This window comes from Lepidochelys olivacea (genome assembly GCF_965140295.1).
Source record: "Lepidochelys olivacea isolate rLepOli2 genome assembly, chromosome: 13".
NCBI lineage: Eukaryota > Metazoa > Chordata > Testudines > Cheloniidae > Lepidochelys > Lepidochelys olivacea.
Genome location: NC_140423.1, coordinates 11,412,032 through 11,434,949, shown reverse-complemented (window position 1 = coordinate 11,434,949; position 22,918 = coordinate 11,412,032). Strand labels below are relative to the sequence as shown.

General features: G+C 44.6%; 1 protein-coding gene across 1 annotated transcript; it reads left to right on the top strand.

Moving 5' to 3' along the window:
• The first annotated feature begins 757 nt into the window (after positions 1-757).
• Positions 758-21,925, top strand: NPEPL1 (aminopeptidase like 1). The gene is made up of 12 exons (XM_084645892.1): positions 758-951; positions 3,339-3,524; positions 5,251-5,421; positions 8,199-8,288; positions 9,121-9,202; positions 9,424-9,566; positions 10,716-10,793; positions 14,882-14,982; positions 16,577-16,700; positions 18,442-18,618; positions 19,678-19,788; positions 21,027-21,925. The coding sequence occupies exons 1-12, from the start codon at positions 802-804 to the stop codon at positions 21,183-21,185; spliced, it is 1,572 nt and encodes a 523-aa protein (XP_084502018.1). The 5' UTR covers positions 758-801; the 3' UTR covers positions 21,186-21,925.
• The last annotated feature ends 993 nt before the right edge of the window (positions 21,926-22,918 follow it).

The following is a 22,918-nucleotide window of genomic DNA, read 5'->3' as shown; positions in this document are numbered from 1 at the left end:
GTCAGCAGTGTGCCCTTGTTGCCAAGAAGGCCAATGGCATTTTGGGATGTATAAGTAGGGGCATAGCGAGCAGATCGAGGGACGTGATCGTTCCCCTCTATTCGACATTGGTGAGGCCTCATCTGGAGTACTGTGTCCAGTTTTGGGCCCCACACTTCAAGAAGGATGTGGATAAATTGGAGAGAGTCCAGCGAAGGGCAACAAAAATGATTAGGGGACTGGAACACATGAGTTATGAGGAGAGGCTGAGGGAGCTGGGATTGTTTAGCCTGCAGAAGAGAAGAATGAGGGGGGATTTGATAGCTGCTTTCAACTACCTGAAAGGGGGTTCCAAAGAGGATGGCTCTAGACTGTTCTCAATGGTAGCAGATGACAGAACGAGGAGTAATGGTCTCAAGTTGCAGTGGGGGAGGTTTAGATTGGATATTAGGAAAAACTTTTTCACTAAGAGGGTGGTGAAACACTGGAATGCGTTACCTAGGGAGGTGGTAGAATCTCCTTCCTTAGAGGTTTTTAAGGTCAGGCTTGACAAAGCCCTGGCTGGGATGATTTAACTGGGAATTGGTCCTGCTTCGAGCAGGGGGTTGGACTAGATGACCTTCTGGGGTCCCTTCCAACCCTGATATTCTATGATTCTATGAGGGCGCTGCGAACGGCTGAGCTCGCTGCAAGCCAGAACTCACGGGAGGGACGTGCCCCCGCGCCGCCCCGGGGAGCGCGGCTGTGCCCGGCGCGGCCGCAGGGGGCGCCCGCGGCGGCGCTGCGCGGGGAGGCTGCCGGGCCGGGGCGGCGGGCGGGAAGATGGCGAACGTGCAGCTGGAGTTCCAGGCCAGCGCCGGGGAGGCGGATCCGCAGAGCCGCCCGCTGCTCGTGCTGGGCCAGCTGCACAACCTGCATCGCCTGCCCTGGGCCCAGCTGCGGGGCAAGCTGCAGCCACGAGTCAGCGAGGAGGTGAGGCCGGGCCGGGGGCACGATTCCCCCGCAGCTCGCTGACTGCTGCTCCGTGTCCCTCGCAACCCCCCCCCCGACTCCCCCGGGGCTGCGGGGTGCTCTATTCGCGCCCCCCCGGACTTCCCCCCGAGGCTGCGGGGTGCTCTATTCGCGCCCCCCCCCGACTTCCCCCCCGGGGCTGCGGGATGCACGGTGTCCCCCCGGGGCTGCGGGGTGCTCCATTCGCGCCCCCCGACTTCTCCCCGGAGCTACGGGGTGCACGGTGCCCCCCTTGCGGGATGCGCGATCCCCCCCGACTTCCCCCCGGGGCTGCGGGGTGCACGGTGTCCCCCCGGGGCTGCGGGGTGCTCCATTCGCGCCCCCCGACTTCTCCCCGGAGCTACGGGGTGCACGGTGCCCCCCTTGCGGGATGCGCGATCCCCCCCGACTTCCCCCCGGGGCTGCGGGGTGCATGCTGTCTCCCTGGGCGCCAGGACGCACGTTCCCGCTCCTCTCTAGGGCCCCTTTTCTCCAGGGCCGCAGGGCGTTTGCTCTCCCCCAGCTCCACAGGGGCAAAGGTGCAGGAACTGCTGCCCCAACCCCTGGCTTCAAATGGATTCCCGCACATACAGGGTTTGAAATTTGATTTAATGCCCCTCAGCACCCCCACTCTACAAATGGTTCCAGCGCCCCTGCCCAGGGCTGGGTTTCTTTAGGGTCAAGACTGATTATTTTCCCCGTTTCTTTCCCCTGGGTTACTCATTCCACCGGACTGCCAAGTGCATGATTGGGCCCCTGTGTGTGTGTGGAGGGAGACTCTGGAGGGCTTAAGGTGCATGATTCCCTCCTGGAGTGGGGTTTGGCTTGGGTGTTCTGGGGGGTGCATAGTCCCCCTTTGGGGGGGGTGTTTAAGCCCCCTGGGCTAAAAATCCCTGGGGGGCTTGTCATTTGAATGAGCATCCTTCTGGGAGTAGTCTCTACCCAATCCCTCTGTGCCTGGGCTCCATCAGAGCATCGTCGTCTTCCAGGGTGAGTTGCACTCCGCTCTAATCTCCTGGCTTTGCAGCTGGTTGAGCCTGCCGCTGCAGGGTGGGGACTGGGAAGGAAATCACAGGGTGTTTGACCCTGCACCTTCATGTGTTTTCTGAGCAGAAATACAGTTGCTGTGACTGGAAGCGACTAGCTATGATTGCCTGTCCTAGGAGAGCAGTTTCTGGTGAAGGGGGCCTCAGAGCCCTGCCTAAGATGGTGGTGTGGTTTCCTTGCTTCTTGCAGCCCCATACAGGGGATTGGGGCTGGGGGCAGAGTGTTGTGGGGAAGGAGGGCTTAGCAGGGCCCTCTCAAGTGAAATGAGATTTTAAATGTTTCCTTGAAACCCACAAAGCAAAATCCTTTGCCTCTCAATGAATGATGCTTTAAATGAACCTTAAAATAGCCCCTCCTCAAAGGAATCCCCCCTCCCGGCTGAGAGACACATGGCAGGTCATTTTCCCAGTAGAGGGGTCTGTAGGGCTTCCAGGCACAACAGTTAAGACAGCAACTTCTGGCAGGAGTCTGTTGTTGTGCTGCAAGTTCTGTGGGATTTGCCATGTGCTTGCAACTTAAAATGATCTTACCTTCCCTCTGCTTTGATGGGTGTAAAGTGCTTTATGTTCCTTTGAGGTCAGGGGTGTTCTAGCAGTGCCAGGTGAGGATATTGTAACTAATGTAATTATTGAAATATATATTCTTGCATGCCAAATGGCAAGCTTGAGACCTAAATCGAATTTTCAGGAAAGGGTGAAACATATCCTGTGGTTTTCTCCCCCCCCCCCCCCCCCCCAGCTGTTTGGATGGAATGTGTAGATCTGCTTTTATTTTCATGCTCCTAATGACTTTTTAAAAATTATGGGACAACCACAAATATTTTTGCATTATGGTTTTTAGCTTGCTAGATGTGTGGCAGTTCTTGATTGGACTGTGTGTCTCTTGTGAAGAACAATTGGCTCTCATCTCCTTTTTTAATTAAATGGCCATGTGAAATAGCTGTATATTCTATGCTAATAAATCAAACCAGCTTTTTATCACTATTAAAACAGTTTTAATTAAAAAGGCTTTGAATAGCTATTATATAAAATGGCCTGTTTCCATGTTTAATGTAGTATCAAACATAACTTGCACTGCCTGTGGAAGTATGTATCTTCCTGATTAACAAATTGGTTTTCCATATTTAAATTGTGTGTATAAAAACATCATTTAAAAAGCTGCATGTGGATACTGTATTTAAACTCAGGTGCATCGTTCTACACTTTCCGCACCTGAATATTACAGTTGGGCAATCCATCAGAAATACCAAGAGTGAGACTGATAGAAAAGTGTTGTCCTGCAGTTCTTTGTTTTTAATCTGTTTCCCTTTCTCTTCCTCTCAGATATGGCAGGCTGCATTAAGCACTCTGAATCCAAATCCTACCGACAACTGTCCCCTCTACCTGAACTATGCCACCGTAGCTGCTTTACCTTCCAGAGTTAGCAGACACAATAGCCCTTCTGCAGCTCACTTCATCACCCGCCTTGTTCGAAACTGTCTTCCAGGAGGCATCAACAGATGTATTGTTGTAAGTGACAGTTAGAAAGTACCTTTGGTAAAAAGCCAAGTTAAGCATTTTCCTGTATTCGAGGAAGTCTGATCTGTAGAAGGCCTGGTCTGTACTTGAAAGTTATAAAATTATTTCATTCAGGGAGGGCTGGGGTTTTTTATTTGTTTGTTTTTTTACTAAAACAGTTAAAGCAATAAAAGCCCTAGTGTGGACACAATTATACCACCATAAAGAAGATTTATACTGGCATAGTTTGTTCCCTTTTCCATGTTGGGCTAGCTATACTAGTATATAGCACTTTATAGCAATATGACTGCATCTGTGCTAGGAGGGGTTGGTTGCTTAGGTATAACTCTGCTGGTATAGTTACAGGGTTTTTCTGCACTGCAGCTGGGAAGGTGTTTCCCAGTGCAGGTAGACAGACACGGTAGCTCTGCTCTAGCTAATGCGCTAAAAAGCAGCGTATCTGGGGGGTAGCATGGGCAGTGGCTCAGGCTAGCCACCTGAGTACAAACCCGCTTGGACCCCCTGGACCTGTTGTTGGCATGCTGCTCCACTGTTGGCATGCTCCCAGCTGCAGTGTAGACATACCCATAATGTGGTACAACTTTCTAGCATAGCCAAGGACTAAGTGGAAGAGCTAGTCTGTGCACAAGGTGAGCACCAGTTTAACTAAATCACTTTAAGAATGGTTTTTACTCTGTTTTTGAATGCACTTTTCATCTGGAATAAGAGTCCAAACAAAGTGTTTGCAGCAATAGATGCCTTGTCTAGACGAGATCTAAGGTGTGACGTTAACACATAGTTGCGAGTGTGTTTTAAAAGTATAATGTAGAAGCAGCCTCCTGCCTTTAATACATGCTACACAACCAGGTTAGGACATATTAGAGGCAATGTGTCTTGTCTACACTAGACTCTTAAAACGTGTTAGCTAACACCTGCTATTGTCAGACCTTAAATCCTAGTCTAGATAAGGATTTAGTTAAACTGCTGCAGCTGGAGAGACTTTTTAATTTGATAGGAATCTCCTGTAGACCAGTTTGAAGGTGTCTTTCAGGTTACTGTCAGTAATGAAACTTTCTCTAGATAAACTATTAGGCTATCTACAGCACTCGTCACATGAAAAATTAGTTGGGAGGCCAGTTGGTCTAAGTCTGTTCTGTCTGAGTTAACGTTTGTAAAATTTCTCTAAAACAGTTTTCCATTTCCCATTCCTAGTGTAAACTTCAAGAATCTACTGCATGTATCAAGAGCCTGAAGTTAATATTTAGCCTTAGCCATAGTAGTAATTTTCTGTCAGTGTGCTTGGAAAATAGAAGGGCAATTCCCACGCTTCTTAGGCTTTGACTATGCACTAACGTTGAAACGCTTTGATTACAGCAATGTAATTAAATTAGTACACACACCCCAGTGTGGACATACTTACACCTGGATAAAAGTGCTACAGGGTCCTGCAGTACAGCTTATCCCCGTATGGGAAGCGGAAGAAGCAAGACTGGTCTAAGGCCCTTTATCCCAGTATAACTGTGTCCACACGAGGGGTTATACCAGTATAACTATTTCAGGAAAAAAATCAGTCCCTAACTGAAATAGTTCAACTACTTTAAAGTCTGCATATAGGCCAGGCCTGAGCTCCTTCTCTTTTCTGTCACTGGCACTCTTATCAAGGATAACAGACCCCATAATCCGGTTTCATCCCCTTCTAACACTTTGTGACCCATTTGTCTTCTTGCTGGTATTTCAGATGGTCTGTGAGCGCTCTGAAGTCTTTGCCTCGGCTTGTGCGCTAGCCAGGGCTTTCCCACTGTTTACGCACCGGTCCAGTGCCTCTAGGCGCACAGAGAAGAAAACTGTAACTGTGGAGTTTTTCCTGGTTGGACAGAACAATGGGCCCATAGAAGTGGCAACGCTTAAAGTAAGTTACAGATTTTCCCTCAGTTAGCTGTCACGTTGCTCCTTGTATATCCAGCCCAGTTTTCATTCAGAATTGTTACACTGATATGAATTACCATTCAGTATCTAATGAATGTAGAATATCTGCAGCACCCAAGATAAGAAATGGTCACAGATCAATTCAGTTTTATTATCACTTGTGTGAATATAACTTTATAGCATTCAGAATTAGTAATATTGAAGATATTTTTGCAGAGATACTTAAAGATCTCAATTAGGGGTCAGACTGCTGTGTCCTCGGAGAACTGTACAAACACATCACACAAAGAGACTTCACTTCTATAATATTTGTCTTGGGTGCAAGTAATAGATTTTAACCTATGGCCTAATATTGCATTGAATCAGGCATGTGCATGTGTTTCCAGGCAAAGGAAGTTATAGTAAGTTTATCTTGCTTTTATGACGCTGAATTCTACCATTGGTTACATAAGTGCATCTCTCGTTGAAGTCACCAGAAACTGAATGTTTTGGGGCCAGAATGTGGCCTATGGTATTTATATGTGACATTACATCACCTCATGGTTTTATTCTCCCAGTGAAACTTTGTAGCCAGAAATGTGACACTAGGGCAATGTTTCTCAAACTTTTGTACTGGTGATCTCTTTCACACAGCAAACCTATGCGTGCGACCCCCCCCCCTTATAAATTAAAAACACTTTTTTTTTTATTTAACACTATTATAAATGCTGGAGGCAAAGTGGGGTTTGGGGGTGGAGGCTGACTGCTCGTGACCCCCTGAGAGGTCACGACCCACAGTTTGAGAACCTCTGCACTAGGGAAATAGAGTTGAGTTGCAAGTCTGTATTATACAGCATGAACTTAGCATATCACTTGATTAGTTGTAGGAACCCCTCAACCATGTTTTTGGCTGTGGTGGAGCAGAAGAGGCCTAGGTTGACTAGTGTCTCTGAGCTGACGGTTGTCCCTGTCAGAAGATCAGTTAAAATTTTTTCTAGCGTCTGCCTTTGCTTCTGCCCTGACCTGCGAGCTGGATTAGCTACACAACACAAAGTCATGCCACCCCAGCTAATCAGTTTTCGCAAGGATGGCAGGGAAGTATTCATAGATTGGCTAAGGGCAGGATATAGTGGTGTTTATTTCTTTTTTAAAGTGGCTTTCCCAAGCTCTGAGCATCTTTGCTGTGACAGTATAGTACAATATAAGGCAGTTGGGTAACAGCAGCTGCTCCTCACCCCAAATGAGAAAACCATAGAATCATAAGACTGAAAGGGACGTTGAGAGGTATAGTCCCCTGAACTCATGGCAGGACTAAGTGTTATCATATGAGTAATGAAAACGGACCCCGTCAGGGAGACAGGGCCCAAGCCACTTTATGGCTCAAAACCAACCCCTAGAGCAGAAGTTCTCAAACTGGGGTATGGCCCCCCCAGAGGCGCTGAATACATTCTGCGGGTGGGGGGCGGGGGATATGAGAAGCCGCTGGTAGCAGCGCTGACTTCAAACTTGGGCATCCGGCCAGCAGTTGCTGCTCTCTGCCAGTAGCAGTGCAGAAGTAAGGCTGACATGGTATGGTATTGCTATATACTTAAATGGCTTTGTTTGAATCTGCACCTTCTCTGTTTTTGATATTGAGTGAGTTGCATGTGGATTTTTTTTATCAGTATATGTACTTGGTGGCAAGTGGTCATAAGCTACTACAGACACACAGAAGGGGGGCGCGATCAAATACGTTTGAGAACCACTGCCCTAGAGTGAAATCCTGACCCCTTTTCCCCAACTGAGTTCAGTGAAAAAACTCTCATTGACTTCAGTGAGGCTAGGATTTCACTCTGTAAATTCAGCCCAGAAAATATGAGATGGCTCGTGCAGACCCCAGAGCACTGATGTCTCGTGCTTCCTTTGGGACACACCACTCACCAGGCAGGCCTCTCTGTTCTGCACCATCTCCTTTGTCTGGGCCGGTTTAAGGTGGAGCCCATGTAGAATGTATTGCTATAGTAAACTTCAGCGTTGAAGCCTCCAGAGTTAATCAACTCCACAGCCTCCCCTCCAAAAAACTAGATCAGGGATCGGCAACCTTTGGCATGCGTCCCATCAGGGAAAGCCCCTGGCAGGCCGGGACAGTTTGTTTACCTGCCGCGTCCACGGGTTCAGCCGATCGTGGCTCTCGCCGCGGTTTGCCGTCCCAGGCCAATGGGGGCTGAGGGAAGTGCCACAGGCCAAGGGATGAGCTGGCCGCCCTTCCCGCAGCCCCCACTGGTCTGGAGCAGTGAACCGCAGCCAGTGGGAGCTGTGATCGGCCAAAACTGCGGACGTGGTAGGTAAACAAACTGGCCCGGCCCGCCAGGGGCTTTCCCTGACGGGTCACATGCCAAAGGTTGCCAATCCCTGGACTGTATCATTTCCATAGGCTTCCAGCATAAGCAGCCCACCGTTTATGTGAGCCCTTGGTTATATGAATCGGTTTCATGCCCTCTCCATTGCATTCGTAACTTCACATTGCACTGTAATTGTTCAATAGGACAGTGAAAAAGACTGTTACGTTGTGCTGTCAATTCATGCTGAAACGGAATTCAGTTTCCTTAAGGCACAGCATAATTAATTGGAGTTTAAGCACAGGCAGTGCAAGAGTGTTGGACTTGAACAAGGATCTTTTGCAGTTGGGAATCGGGGAACTGCACATCTTTGTCTTTACACTGAACCCAATTTCTGTGCAGCATTGTGCAATTAGTCAGCCAACTCTCGTTTGTCTGTGCCTTCCATCTCTTTTATTTCCAGTGTTTGGCAAGTGCTACAGAAGGGGTGAGGCTGGCTGCTCGCATTGTGGACACTCCATGCAATGAGATGAACACTAACAGCTTCCTGGAGGTTGGTGATTACAACAGGGTTGCTTATTGGAAGTCTGTCTTGAATGTCACAGTCTAGAAATAATGCTGGCATCTCTTAGTGAAGTCTTGTGCAGTGTGAATGATGGCAGGCATCCCCAAGAAGCTGCTACAGGCTTGTCATTAATGGACCCTTTTGCAGCTCAAGAGCACTGGTGAGTTTGAGGGAAGCCCAGTTAAACAGTTAGATCACGAGTCCGGAAAGCTGGATTCTCTTTCTGACTGTGCCACTGGCTTGTTCCGTGATTTTTGGACAGGTCACTTAAGGCTGATATTTCAGAGGTACTGGATGCTCACAGTTCCCACTGATTCTACAGTGCTGCCCTCTTTTGGAAATGAGGCCCTTAGCCACTTGTTTCCCATCCATGAAAAGGGAATGCTATTTAGTTATCACTGTAAAGTGTTTCCGATAGGGTGAAAGGAGCCATATGTGAAAATTAGTTTACTATTATGCAAAGTTTTTGAGAGCATTAACTTTCCTTCTCTATTTCATCATGGCCTGATTATAGGCAAGTGCCTTCTGTGGAGGCTGGCTGACCTTCCTATTTAAAAGCTCCTCTCTCGATCAGAACTTAAAGGCCAGAGTCAGCCCTCACGCTGTCATAAATCAGTGGTATCTCCGCTGAAGTAAAAAGAATTACACTATCAAGAGATCAGCATCAGGCCCAAGATCTTGTACGTTTTGTGGCTTTGCACACAGTGGATGTGTGGGTGGGCATCTTTAGCTTTGGAAAGACACATGTACATTCTAATCAACATTGGCTAATTATTATTCTTTAATTTTATATATATATATTTTTATGATAACCTTACAGGAAATCAAAAAAGTTGGCAAGGATCTTGGGATTGTTCCAACCATTATTCGTGATGAGGAGCTGAATGAGAAGGGATTTGGAGGTATGTCTTGCTGAAAGCTCAGTCTTTCATCTTCAGTTTACTTCAGGATAGCGTCCACTTCATTATGACTTTTGTTGTTTACACAAATTGGGCACAATTTTATAGCCCTGAAATTCCCTGTATAACCCCAGGCTGGTTCAAACAGAACACAGTGCCATACATTTCCACCCCCCACAGAGTTCCCTATCAACAACTCGGGTTTTTCAATCTTTCTTTTCCAGGTATCTATGGAGTTGGCAAAGCAGCTGTGCATCCACCTGCCCTAGCTGTACTCAGTCACACCCCGGATGGTGCTACACAAACCATCGCATGGGTTGGGAAAGGCATTGTGTATGACACCGGAGGCCTCAGCATTAAGGGAAAGGTATGTAAATGCTGTATCTGTAGATAGAATAGGTGGCTGGGGGAACGTCTACACTTCAGTCAGCATGTGCAGATGTATTTGAACTAGCTTCCTTCTAGCTATGTCAAATGACAAGAGCAGTTAAGCTACAGCAGCACATTCTGCAGCATGTCTCTCCACTGCGTACCCAGGACAGGAACAGATAGCCCATGGTTTGACTACTGTTTTTGTGCTAGCTGGGTCAAAGCTAGCTCAGGTCTGTCTACATGTGCTGCATTCACAGCTCTGATTGCAGCGTAGACGTACCCAGTGTCCTGCTTCCATCTTTGCTTGTGATAAAGTTGAAGTGGATAATTTATGTCAGAAATGTCCATGGAAAATGAGCTGTTTTTCTTTTGGGTTAAACACTTGTACTTGATCCTTCCCATGTGCACGGTTGCATATCTGTAAACAAGCTGTAAGGGTGAAAGTGGCAAATAAGAGTCTGGGAACATGTGGCAAAGTGGCATGTTAAATTGCTGGTATTTACATGTGGCAGTTAAATTGCTGGTATTTTCCTCCTGCAGTAGTTTGCTGCATTAGAAGAAAGCCAGAATTGAAGGGCCTTCGTTCCTGAACACAAAGTCTGCTCCTAAGCCCTTCCAAGTCAATGGAAAGACACTCATCAACTTTAACTCATGTCAGGCCCATAGAGAACATTGCAGCCTGTTAACTTTATATACTGAAATAGCAACAGAAGTTTAGTATTTTCAGTTTTAAAACAGGATCCAGTAAGAGCCAGACAGAAACAACGTCTGGAGAATTGACTGTATTTAACATAAAATTGGCTTGTCGAGGATGCAGATCATGTTGTGAAAGCTTCGCTTGTGTAGCAAAAAAGTGCAAGCAGTTCATTTTCACTGGGTTAGCAATAGCATTTGTACGTTTTGTGTCTTAAAAGTTTAAGGTGCAGAGCAAGAGTTAACACTTGGAAAGTGATTGTAATTTCACACAGGGTGAGAGACCCTCCTGATCTGTGTATTGTAGACAAGCCCTCACAAGACGAGAGGTAAGGTTGCATCAGGGATTCTAGTTTTAACAGGGACTAAAACTGTGACTCTTCCTTATGTTTTTGACTTCTCGCGCTCACGCAAACACACACAAAAATATATATATTTCTGTTTTAAATAGACCACTATGCCTGGCATGAAACGTGACTGTGGCGGAGCAGCTGCTGTTTTGGGTGCCTTCAAAGCCACGGTAAAGCAAGTAAGTGAAATCTTAGTCAACATAACTTAGATCAGAATTCTTGCCTAAGTTTACGTATTCCCAAGAAGATGCCGTCTTGTCTAGTGGTGCGTTCCCTGGACTGGGGCCTAGGAGCGCCAGAGTTCTGTTAGTTGCCTTGGACAACTTGCTACAGATCAGTGCCTGTCTCTGTAAAATGGGGAGGTTGCTGTTCTACATACATCACTGGGGTCTTGGGAATTAATGTTTGTAAAGCACTAGGGCCCCGATTCGGGAAACCACTTTCCCAAACCGGAACCTATATATGTAAGTTGCTAAATATGCTCCTATCCTGAGGATTTCATTGATGCTAGTTCTTAGGTCGCATCCATTCTGCAGAATTGTTGGTAGCTGCTGTTGCTGAGAAGAATAATGTCTTTGTGTTAGCACTACATACCAATGCAAGAGTGTTGCTCTTCTCTTCCTGCGCTATTGTTATGTAGTGTTGTCATATGCTGTTAATCATCTGCCTCAGGTGAGGGCATTGGGTGTTTTCCTTATTGTCAGCAAACAGGTAGATAAGGTATGAACACTGGGAAAACAGGCTTATCTTTCCCCAGTTTATGGTCTTACAAGGAGCTGGCTTTTGGTTTGCTGCTGTGGCCAGAAGGTAGAAGGACACCAACATAAAGCCAAACCTTGAAATATTGGGAACCCTTCTGAGTAATAATAATAAACCTAGCATGGATGCTGCCAGAGGGATTCAGCTTTCACCACAAATCCAGTCACTGTAAGTCTTGCTGATGGAGTCACCCTTGCCTCCAAGAAATATCCAGGGTTCAAAGAACATTTGCTGCTGTGGATTAACATATAGGTCTAAGAGAAGATCTGTCCAGGAGGTGGTCAGGTGCCAAACTTCCATTTCGCAGCAATTTACTATGACTTTAGCTGTGTGTTTGGCCATAACAGGAGCGTTTGATGTTGAGGGACTATAAACCTCATAGTTATCTGCAGAGACTTGCAGTTGGAAGCAAATTTGCAAGGAGCAACTTACGTGAAGCTGCTAGCTCTGTAACTCTCATGCCTCAAATAGTTTAAATCTCTCACACACACAATTCCAAAGGACAAGGCAGAATTTTCACAGCACTCCAATGGGACTACAAAAGCCGTGTCTGCCGTCAACCTGACAACTTGACTTAGTTTTATACTAAGTATTCCTCAGTGATTGTGCACCAAAGATTTACAAGTGCCTTTGTTGCCTAATTGTGTGCAGTTATTGCTCACAATCGTGATAAATGTGCATGGAAATGGCTGGTCATTTTCACACACAATTACTATGACTGTGCAATATGGCAGTAAAATTAGTCTGGGCAAATTAAGCCTGCAAAGGCTGTTGTATTGCTCAGAAAATCCAGGCCTGCATATTTTTAAACTCCAAGATCCTATTGCCTAGTTTTAAAATGTCTAGAATAAATGTAAGGTAAATAAGCCCAAAAAGAAGCTATCTTCAAAGTTGTAGTTTGGACAGTAGAGGAGTATTCATTTTTGTTACTCATTTAAGGTATTTTAAAAGCAACGTGTAGAGCCTGCAAAAGTAACCAAAAGGATTCAGTCATCTGTCAGGGGACATTTGATAATGGGATGGAATGTCCACCTTTCTCAGCATTAGTTTAGCTGCATTTCCTATTTAGAGGAGTAAATATACACCCGCTTGGTGGAATTCCTTTTATGGAAAATGAATAGAACAGCTTTTTGTCATGCAGACCAACTTTGCCCAGCAGGGGGTTCTGGTTAGCACAGTGTCTCTTGTATCCCTTTGTTTGCAAAGTACCCCAGCTCTTGTGTGTGAGGTAATTTGATGGTTCCCTGCTGCCGTCGGTTTGTAGGAATGGTTGTTGGCTTTATTTTACAACGTACAAAGAGCCAATCTAACTCTTGGATTAGCCCTTTGGACTTAAGACCATGAGCTGGCTCAGCAAGTCCTGGCGTCTCTAGCAGGTGAAGCTTATCAAAAGATCCCTAGTGAAACTGACCTCTGACGCAACCGAGAGTTTGCTTCTTTTAAAAGCAGCTGGTGCTGTTGAAAATTGTGAAAGGGGATCAAAGCAGATTTATTTATTTATTAAGACACAGCTGCCACACTTTCCTCCTTCTCCCCCACTAAAAAAGCCCCCCCCCCCATCCCAGGGTACTCGGCATGTTGTACACATGAAAACAATGATATATTCTAAAATGTCATCAAACAAAACACAAATATAAAGTGGTTATAAACCAGAAAAAAACAGAGTGGGACTTAATCAGAAAGAGAGAAAAAGAGGGAATGGAAAATACAAATTATTTGCCAGCTCCTAAGAGTATGCCTTGTAGCTCACAGCAAAATAGGAGACCACACCGTGATAATTCTTTTTTGTTGTGAGTCACCTTATGGTACCATTTAGAAGTGGGGGAACCATAGGAATTGCTATATTGGATAGGACCTGTGGACTGGATGGACAAGTATCTTGTCTCTTATGGACGTTGAGGTGTGAGAAACCCTGCAGTAGACTGGTATGGGATGGGAAGTGATGCATTGACACACGTGAATACCATACTCTAGGACTCCCAGTCGTCTTCCAAATGAAGTCTCCATAGTGGAATTTCTTAAAGTCAGGAGGCATTGGCATGTTCTCTACAGGGAGATTGCTAATTATAACTAGGCCCTGCAGGGCAATGAACAGATAATGGGCAGTAAGGTCACTCAGCTTGTCTGGAGAATCGACCTTCCTGCAGATCTCTTCTGGCATCTGGTTCAATCCGGTTGGGGTCCACGTAGTCAGGCAGTTGTCCTTTTAGGGTTCCTCTTTAGAAGGCTTACAGTTTACAAATGGTTGTAGACCAACTGTTGTTGTATCTGTCCTTCTTCATAACTACTACAGGCTTTTCCATGAGATTTCCATAAGTGATAGGGATGGAAGCAATTTATTAAAGGCCCCCAAGTTATAGTCTTTGGCATCACTCAAGAGTAAAACAGAAGTAATAGAAAACACAAGCATTGGAAAATAAAAGCCCATTCATCATGAACTACTTTTTAACATGCTGTCACAAGTCTTTATAATTGTCATGTTCAAAGGATTTATTATCTGAATCTTTTATTTGTGGCTAGAGATGATTAAGTAGCTAGAAATATTGGCCCAGATGTCCCTAGTCTCTGTGTTTTGAGGATGCCTTTAGGGCTGTATTGAGGTTGAACATGTGCAGTAGCACATCTTTGAAAATCTGCACGACTGTTGTTCATATAATAATACTCTGGTTTTATGTATAAGGAGCTTGTCTTAGTAGGGGCCTGATCCAAAGCCCATGGAAGTCAGTTAGAAGACACCCATCAACTTCAATAGGCTTTGGAAGTTGCTGGTCAAAAAGAGCAAAACTAATTTGCAAAAACTTCTAGATTATTTTTATCGAAGAATCAAATTTCACAAAGTTTCAACCAGCTCTGTTGATGCAGACATCTTGAACAGAAGACACTTTAATTCTGATGTCACAGAGCTTAAGGCCAGAAAAGACCACTGTGTCATCTAATCTGACCTCCTGTATATCACAGCCCGCCAGCGCCGCACACTCAACCCAACAACAGTCCGAAATAAACGACACCCACAGAGACTAAACTTTTATGTGCCAGAGAGTGAAAGAGGCTGAATTCAGTGATTTATGCAGCTGGCAAAGGCTTTAGTTCCCCTCCCTAACACACACATACACAAGATCTCTCTTCTCAGCATGTGCTGCTTTCCTTCTGTTAGGTTCCTTGTTATCTCTCCACTGAAAACTCAGAAGCTACAAATCAATGTACTTGTACGCTGTCTTTTTTTAATTATTTGTATTACCAAAGCACCTGGGAGCCCCAGTCATGGATCGGGATTCCATTGTGCTAGGCATTGTACAAACACAGAACAAAAAGATAGTCCCTGCCCCAGTGAGTTTACATATCTTGATATCCGCTGCAGGCTAGAAGCCACTTGTCCCAGATTTTGCATGTGATAAATGCATTTCATGGAAATAGTTCTATCTAAAAGCCATAATCCCTCATTAATTTCAGTCCCAGTAAACTACTATGTACATTATGTTGAATTGCATCTCTCCTCTTCTTGTTACAGGGCTTTAAAGACAATCTTCATGCTGTTTTTTGCTTGGCTGAAAATTCTGTTGGGCCTAATTCAACAAGACCTGATGACATCCATGTCCTTTACTCGGGAAAGTAAGATTGTCTGTCCCTTTCATAGACCTGTTTAGTAGTGCTTTGTCTCTCCACTTTATTCAAGTGAACAACAGGTATAGCTGTAGAATCTATTTTCTTATATCATAAGCTCTTAGAGGGGCAAGGACCTTTTATTGTTGTCATTCTGTGTTTGTACAGCAGCTAGCATAACGGGGTGCTGATCCAGCACGAGGGTCGTAGATGCTACCGCAATACAAATGATAAATGCTCATATCATTGATACATTTCCCTTCTATAGCCACATGCCAAATGAAATCCACGCTACCTTACCTAAGTAACTGAGAATAAATCAAACAATATTAACATCTGCAGCAAGTTTTAAATTGGAGAATATAAAGAAACAAAAGATAGTTATGAGGTGTTTATTGTACGCAATATTATGCTGTAAAAATCTCATGTTACATCTCTATTGTCAGCTAGAGCTGGTTGAAAAATGGGATGGGGATGGAAAATGACAATTTTCATCCTCGTTTTCCCTTTTGAAATTTCAAAATCTGAAAAAATTAAACCAGGTTTTTTGACAAATTTTTGCAACGAAATCTTCATCAGTATCTTGAAAATCTGCTCATTAAGTCCTGAAATGGGCTTCGATAATAAAGGATTCTTACCTGATTCCCAGACAACTGTTCTGTCATTAAAGGATCTGTATCAAGCGCTTGGGATAAAGCTACTCTTATTCACTGCTTACTTTTAGCATTGAATGGGAGAGCAAATATCACCCTTTTCTTTGAAGAGCAGTCATGGAAATGACATTGGGAAAGCGACTACCCTAAAAGTATGAAATAGAACATCACAACCTGTGTCTTTGGCTGAAAGTTTGTAGCTGTTTGCATGAAATCTCACCATTTCACAAGAACATTTTCACACAAGAGTTAACTTTTTTTCCCCTGAGATGCAGCTGCGGGGGAGACCCTCAAAGTTTTACAGGTTCCCTGGAAAATGACAGTTTTTCTGAGTGCAAACCAAAATACAAAAACCTCTAATTTCATTCCCCCCCCCCCCCCCGAAATCCTTATGCCACTATTTCACATAGCCGTAGTTGTGAGTTTCCTGTGTGTTTAGAAGTGGATGCTTTCTTCTGGCTAGCCCGTTGTAAGATATTGTTATAATCTGATTCCCCTCTGAGCAGAACAGCATCAGATTTTGTCCATTTTCATCCTGGCTTTGTAGAGTCCCAGTTCCAGTAATAGGTTAGGATTGCCTGAGTGTTTAGGGCTCTTTAAGCTGAAGATAGGTAGCTGTTGCTGTTTGTGTATATTCTTATTTATGTTGCAGTAGTGCCTAGAAATCCCAGCCCCATTGTGCGAGAGACTGTACAAACCCAATAGAAAGATGGTCCCTGCTCTGCAGACTGTAGGATCTATGATAAAGCCAGCATTAGTCGCTCAGGTACGCTCTGTTGTGGAACTTTAAAGGAAAGGGTCCCTTGCTTCAAATAAGAAGTAAATGCATTTTCTTTATATTTTTCGCTTTGCAGCAGTGTTGGCTCTTAGAGCTGCTGAGCAGGATCTCTTTGCAGACGTCATTCCCAACCTGAAGCGTTGTTGCATTAAATAACATGTCTTCTTCCTAGAACTGTGGAAATCAACAATACTGATGCAGAGGGCAGGCTGGTGTTGGCTGATGGAGTCGCATATGCGTGCAAGGATCTCGGAGCTGATATCATTCTTGACATGGCCACTCTCACCGGAGCTCAGGTACTTGTTTGCAAAGCCTCTGGGTTGCTGGAGGACAGCTTTTTATTATAACGGCCCCATGCCACCACTGTAAGTTGTCTGTGGAGACATCAAGCTGCACTTTTAGCTACAAACCACAGGTCTCTACAACTTGAGCTGGAGAAGTAACTCTGTTAGCTAGCAGCAGTAAAAGGCTGTTATCCTCTACATGAACCAGCCACCAGAGGGGAATACGACACACTTTGCCAGCGTGTTACATTTATAACTACGTTAGTCAGACATGGTTTGTGTACCTTGTGGGCTTTTATATCTTATACATAATTGAGTAAAAAAATGAAGTTTATTCAGACACAAATGAAACTCATGTAAATGCTCCAGTATTATTCAAAAGTTGACAGTTTTATCAATTTCTCCTTGAGAGAACTTAAACCAGTGTTTAAGATGCTGTTGTCAGTTTTCATGGTCTGATCCTGTTCCCAGTGAAGTCCCTGGGGGGTTTACTGAGCTGGAGGTAATAACCATCAATAATGGTGAACACATGGGTGTTTCTAAATTCAGCCTAGCAAATTTGGCTCATCACTTTGGCTTAGGCACAAGACATGTGTTGTATGAAGGAGTGAAATGTTGTTAGGCTTTATAATCATCACAAGGACGGGTAAGAGAACTTTGTGCTTGGCCTAGCACATTTTTATCTGATGTTGTAACTATAGCTGGATATTGTTTAACAGTTGCAAGAGCTGGAAGTTCTATACGAGATTGAGATTAGTGGGCCAGACCTTCAGCTGATGTAAATCACACTAGTTCCTTAGAAGTTAGTGGAGCTATGCTGATTTCCACCAGCTGAGTATCTGGCCCGGCATCTGCAGTTAATTATTTGGCAAAGTCTTGATTTACAAGGTATGTTATATAATGTAGGGCATATGTTACACACAGTATATATTAGTAAAAGGGTAAAAACTGACATTGAAATATCACTTTTGTAAACCACTGTAACATTTTTATAGAAGATAGTGTGGACAGGCAGTAGTTCCTGTGATGAGATCTAGCCTGGATGGTCTGGGGGTAGAATTAGTCTTCATTGAAAAATTGGGCAGTTCCTGGAAGCATGCTGTTTGCATTCATCAGGGGTTGTGCATGCCAATGTAACAGTGCCCTTTTGAAAACTTGCCTTATGTCTGCCCTATGGTACCAGTGTGGAAAACACTAACAACATATGGCTTCTCGGTTTCAGGTCGAATCCAAGACCTAAATGCAGATCTAGGGTGAAATGACTTTTCCTATGAAGGGTCCTGCATTCACAATGTCCATGTTATCTGTGGTTGACACAAAATGCTAGGTTGGTTCTATGTGCATGTGAGCCATCTTATTTATTATTCATTGCTGGACCAACAAACATGGGGAGTGTAGTCATACGGCCATATCGTTTGTTGGCTATGAAACCCCAGGGAGATGTTTGTGTGTTTGCTGTTGTGTTAGCCTAGATGAGTGTGGAATATTTCACTGTGAAATGGATTTCTTATCACAAATGTAAAATGTTTTGATGATGCCCAGAACCCCTCTGTTTATTTATAACACCTCAGTCTTTTTCTTTCGTTTTCAGATATGTTTTCTAAGTGGGAATTTTATTGATAGCCATGTTCTGTGGCAGGCAACTGCTAGCGCCAAGTAGGGAGCAGAAAATTGTTCTATCCAGCACGTCCGCTAAAGAGTTTGGGACTAAACCCATATTAATCCTACCCGGTTGTGTCTTATCCCTCACTAGGGAATTGCCACAGGGAAATACCATGCTGCTGTCCTCACCAACAATGAAGATTGGGAGAAGGCCTGTGTTATAGCTGGCAGGAACTGCGGAGACCTGGTCCATCCTCTTGTGTATTGTCCTGAGCTCCATTTTAGTGAATTTACCTCTGCTGTAGCTGATATGAAGAACTCTGTGGCAGTAGGTTGTTTTTTTTTTATTATTATTATTTTTTATTCCCTTATTTAATCAGAATTGTTCAGGCCAGACTCCCGGTGCATGTTCTGCATAATGCACCAGTTGTAGGAGGGGCTAGAAGATACAAAGATGATGTATGGGAAGTTAGTAAAAGCTTTTAGAAACCAACCTACCTGCCTGCCATTGACACTTGCAAACAGCTCTGTTTTTAACAAAGGGAGCAAGGCTGGGCCTCAGGTCTGACTGCGGTGACTCCAGCTGTTGACCGTGGTACATCTAAGCTAAACAAGTGCCAAAATGTTTTGGGGGTTGGAATTGGTGTGATGGAGGATTCTGCATTGCCTTCTTAACTACCACATGCATCATGGCTGTGTAACCCACCCCTTCTGCCCCAGTAAAAGTACAGTGGTTCTGTTTAGTAAGGGGAAAGGAGGTAAGGAGAAAACACAGCTGAGTGGGGAGAGCCGATAACTCCAGAAAGGAGCAGCAGGCGTTAATTCATTCTTGCATACCTGAGAACTTGCTGGCATATACTAAGGCCAGCCTTAAGTTACGGCTTTTAAGAGTGCCTTATGAGAGATGGATTTGTACATTGTCTTCTGAAACAGTGGTTCTCAGCCAGGGGTCTGGGGGCCACAAGCAGGTTTCAGGAAGGCCGCCAAGCAGGACCAGCATTAGACTTGCTGGGACCCAGGGCAGAAAGCCAAAGCCCCACCACATGGGGCTGAAGCCCAGGGCTCCAAGCCCTGCCACCCGGGGCTGAAGTCGAAACCTGAGCAACTTAGCTTCACAGGGCCTCCTGTGGCGCCGGGCCACAGGCAATTGCCCTGCTTGCTGCCCCCTATGCTGGTCCTGGTTTTTATATGCAGAAAAACAGTGGTGGCGCAGACCGGTTGTGGAATTTTTATAGCATGTTGTGGGGGCCTCAAAAAGAAAAAGGTTTAGAACCCCTCTTCTAAAATGGTGGGTAATGTAAAGAAATTGTTAGGAGTTATTTTTAGACAAATAATATTTTTAAAGACAAATTATCTCACAAGAACAAACTTTTTATTGTTTCTCCAGGACAGAGACAATACTCCGAGCTCCTGTGCTGGGCTCTTTATTGCTTCTCACATTGGTTTCGATTGGTCTGGTGTCTGGGTCCATATAGACATTGCAGCACCTGTCCATGCGGTGAGTGTGTTAATTTGTCGTGTGAAATATCACCTTTCCTGCCTGCTGCTTTTGCAGAGCTCTCTGCTGTGGGGTGGGGGAATTAGAAAGAAAAGCTTTCTTGTAGGAAGCAATGACTGTACAAAGAGATCTAGATTTTAGAAAGATAACTGCTTTATTCTGGCAACTTATTTGGGTTTTTTATTTAAAAGAAATCTCTAAATGTTACTTAGTCTAATTTCTGATTTCAACTGCATGTGCTTTCTTAACCCAACTAAATGCCTTCTACAGATTTAAGAAATGAGTACATAACATGTGCTAAGTGATTTAGCCCAATATCCTCTCATGGTGGTTTGCTTTGTTATGTCTGTTCCCGATTGGCTTGTCCGGGCTGCCTGTCAAATTTCTGTGGGGCTCTATCTGCTCCCCCAATGCCTCAGCAGATATTTGCACCCTCATTCTTCTCTTGCTAACCAACTAGCTGCTTTGCTGTTTTTAAAAAACAAAACAAAATTGTGCAGCTGGATTTTCCTCTCTGGTATTGAATTGTGGATTCTCTGCTGTGAGAGGGGTTAGGATAAATACAACACATTAATTGTCAGTCTCTCTCTGACACAAATCAACTGTACTCTGCCTCCTACTAAACTACAGTAGAGTGCAAACTTCACCCACTCACCAATATCAGCCGTAACTTAACCCACAAAGTACAGTTCCAGAGAAACAGAGGAGGCTTCTCTTATAGAGCAACCATGTACTACTTCCAACTCATCTGTAGATCAGTTTCATAGAATACATTCTTGCTTTGATGTTAAAGATCATTGTAAAGTATGTTGTGCTGTGTTCATTTCTATTATTACAGAGCAGACTGGGATTTCTGCATTAATAGAATGTATGTTTCTAGACATCTGCATATCTTAAAGTATTAGTGGGATTCTCCGTTTTTCTCCTTTATGTGTGGTGCCCACTTATTTAGCACTTTCATTTCAGCAGGATCCCTCAGAAATGCCTGCCTGTGAGCACGCTGCCAGCTTCTTCAGAGTTCTGCCAAGTGCGGCATAAAAGGTGGGATTTTCCAAAGCAGCTAAGGGAGTTGGACATCCCACTCCCTAGGCACTTTGGAAAATGCCACCCCAAGAATGTGAGCAGACTCATGGGTCAGCTCTCTGTCTGGATGTGCCTGGATTCTACTTGGAAAAGAGTGAGGATGAGTGCAATACCCAAGTGATATTAAAATCTGAAGTGTACCCATTTTTTTCTAGGGCGAACGAGCTACTGGTTATGGAGTGGCTTTGTTGCTGTCCCTGTTTGGCCGTGCATCTGAAGATCCTCTGCTGAACATGGTGTCCCCTCTGGGATGCAATGGAGACTCTCCAGATGAGGAGATGGAGAGAGATTCTAAAAGGCGACGCCTTGTTTAATGTTCCCCAGCACTTACCCATGGGGCGCCTGTATTACCTCACCTTGCACCGATCCGTTCTGAAGCAAAGAAAATACCACATTTGGGAAACTGCCATTTTTTTTTTTTAACTGTCATGATGAGATCGATTACTTATTTCTGATGAAATGGCCTATTCTTTTGTTTTTTAAACTATTTGTGCACACAGTTGCTGAACAACATTGACCTTGCAATCTCTGAGCTCCGCTAGCTTTAGTGGAGGGAGGGAAATGTCCTCCTTAAAGCACCTCTCAAAACTTGCTGAGTGCATTAATGCATGAATAAGCCACTGCAACTCTTGCTTACCAGGCCTTCTGATTTCCTTTGTTACTTTCCATGAGGTTTTATTGATTCTTACAGGCCCCACTGCTTCTCACAACAGAGTTATTTGAGGAAGAAAAAACCACTGTAGGCTCGGCTTATTCCATGGCAATTCAGCTTAGCAGCAAAGAAGGTCTAATGGGAAAAGGCTTTTTATTTTAGTAAGGGGCAGAACCTGCATGTTAAGCTTTTGCTGACCATTACAATCAACAAAAGAGTGGGCCAAAACGCAATTCCATGTCGCTCTTACTCTTTCAGATAACGGAACATATTCACTTTGAAAGAAAAAAAGAAATAGTGGGACTATGAATAAACTTGGTTTACAAAGCAAAGTGGCTGCTTGCTTCTATCTGCTTCGCACATGCATGGTCTGAGTTTATTAAAGCCATTTGTGTATCCCAACATGGAACTTCATGGCATTATTTGTATTTCCGAAAGTACTGGGTGTTCCTCAAACGAGAGTCTGAATGGACTGCGCTGTGCAAGTTCTCACACCCAGCTCTACTGCTGCACTTCAGATCAGACCCACAGCACTCTTTTCCTCCCAGGAGCTGCTGCCACTTGTGCTGAATGACTAGGTGCAGAGGAGCTTCCGCTAATGACTGGAATGAGAATACCAAATTCTCTCACTTGATTCACTGAACAGAGATTAAGGGCTTGTTGTGCTAGGTACTGTGCACACACATAGTGAGAGACAGACCCTGTCCTGAGGAGCTTCTAGTCTAAATAGACAAGACAGACAGGATCTTGGGAGGGGAACCAGGCACGGAGGAGAGAAGTGACTTTCCCAGAGTTTCACAGCTTGGCAGAACTGGAAATAGAAACCCTGGGGCTCCTGATGCTCAGTCCAGTGCCCTGTCCGCTGGAGGCATGCTGCCTCCTCAGACATTTTTATTTGTAAAAGAACTGCCCTACTCCATCCCCTTGTCCCTATGCTGGGGTACCATCCTGGATACCATTCAGGTAACCCCTCCATTTTAACCTAACAAAACGTTGCCCAATACCCCTGTTCTCTTCTGCCAACCCATTTTTCAGTGATTCTGCAGCGAGGAAAAAGTGGATGAACTCTCACCTGGAAGGAGTGAGTATCCACTTAAAAGCAGAGCAAGATAGAAAACCCCTCCAAACTATGAAGTAGAATATTAGTTGGGTAAAGACTGTGGTAGAGACCTCTTAAGAATTGAAGGGACCTTAGGCCTAGCTAGAGAGATCATGCCCTGCCCCATTCTGTTCTTTTATTTTGTCTTGGAATGGTTTGTTTTTATGTTCTAAACTGGAATGTTTACACATCTTGAGTCTGTGCATTTTGTCCAATGAGCACTGGAAGCCTCATCACCCATGTCCTAGTACCCCTTTAAGTGTTTTTTTAAAATCTTGCATTTGAACCTAGACTCT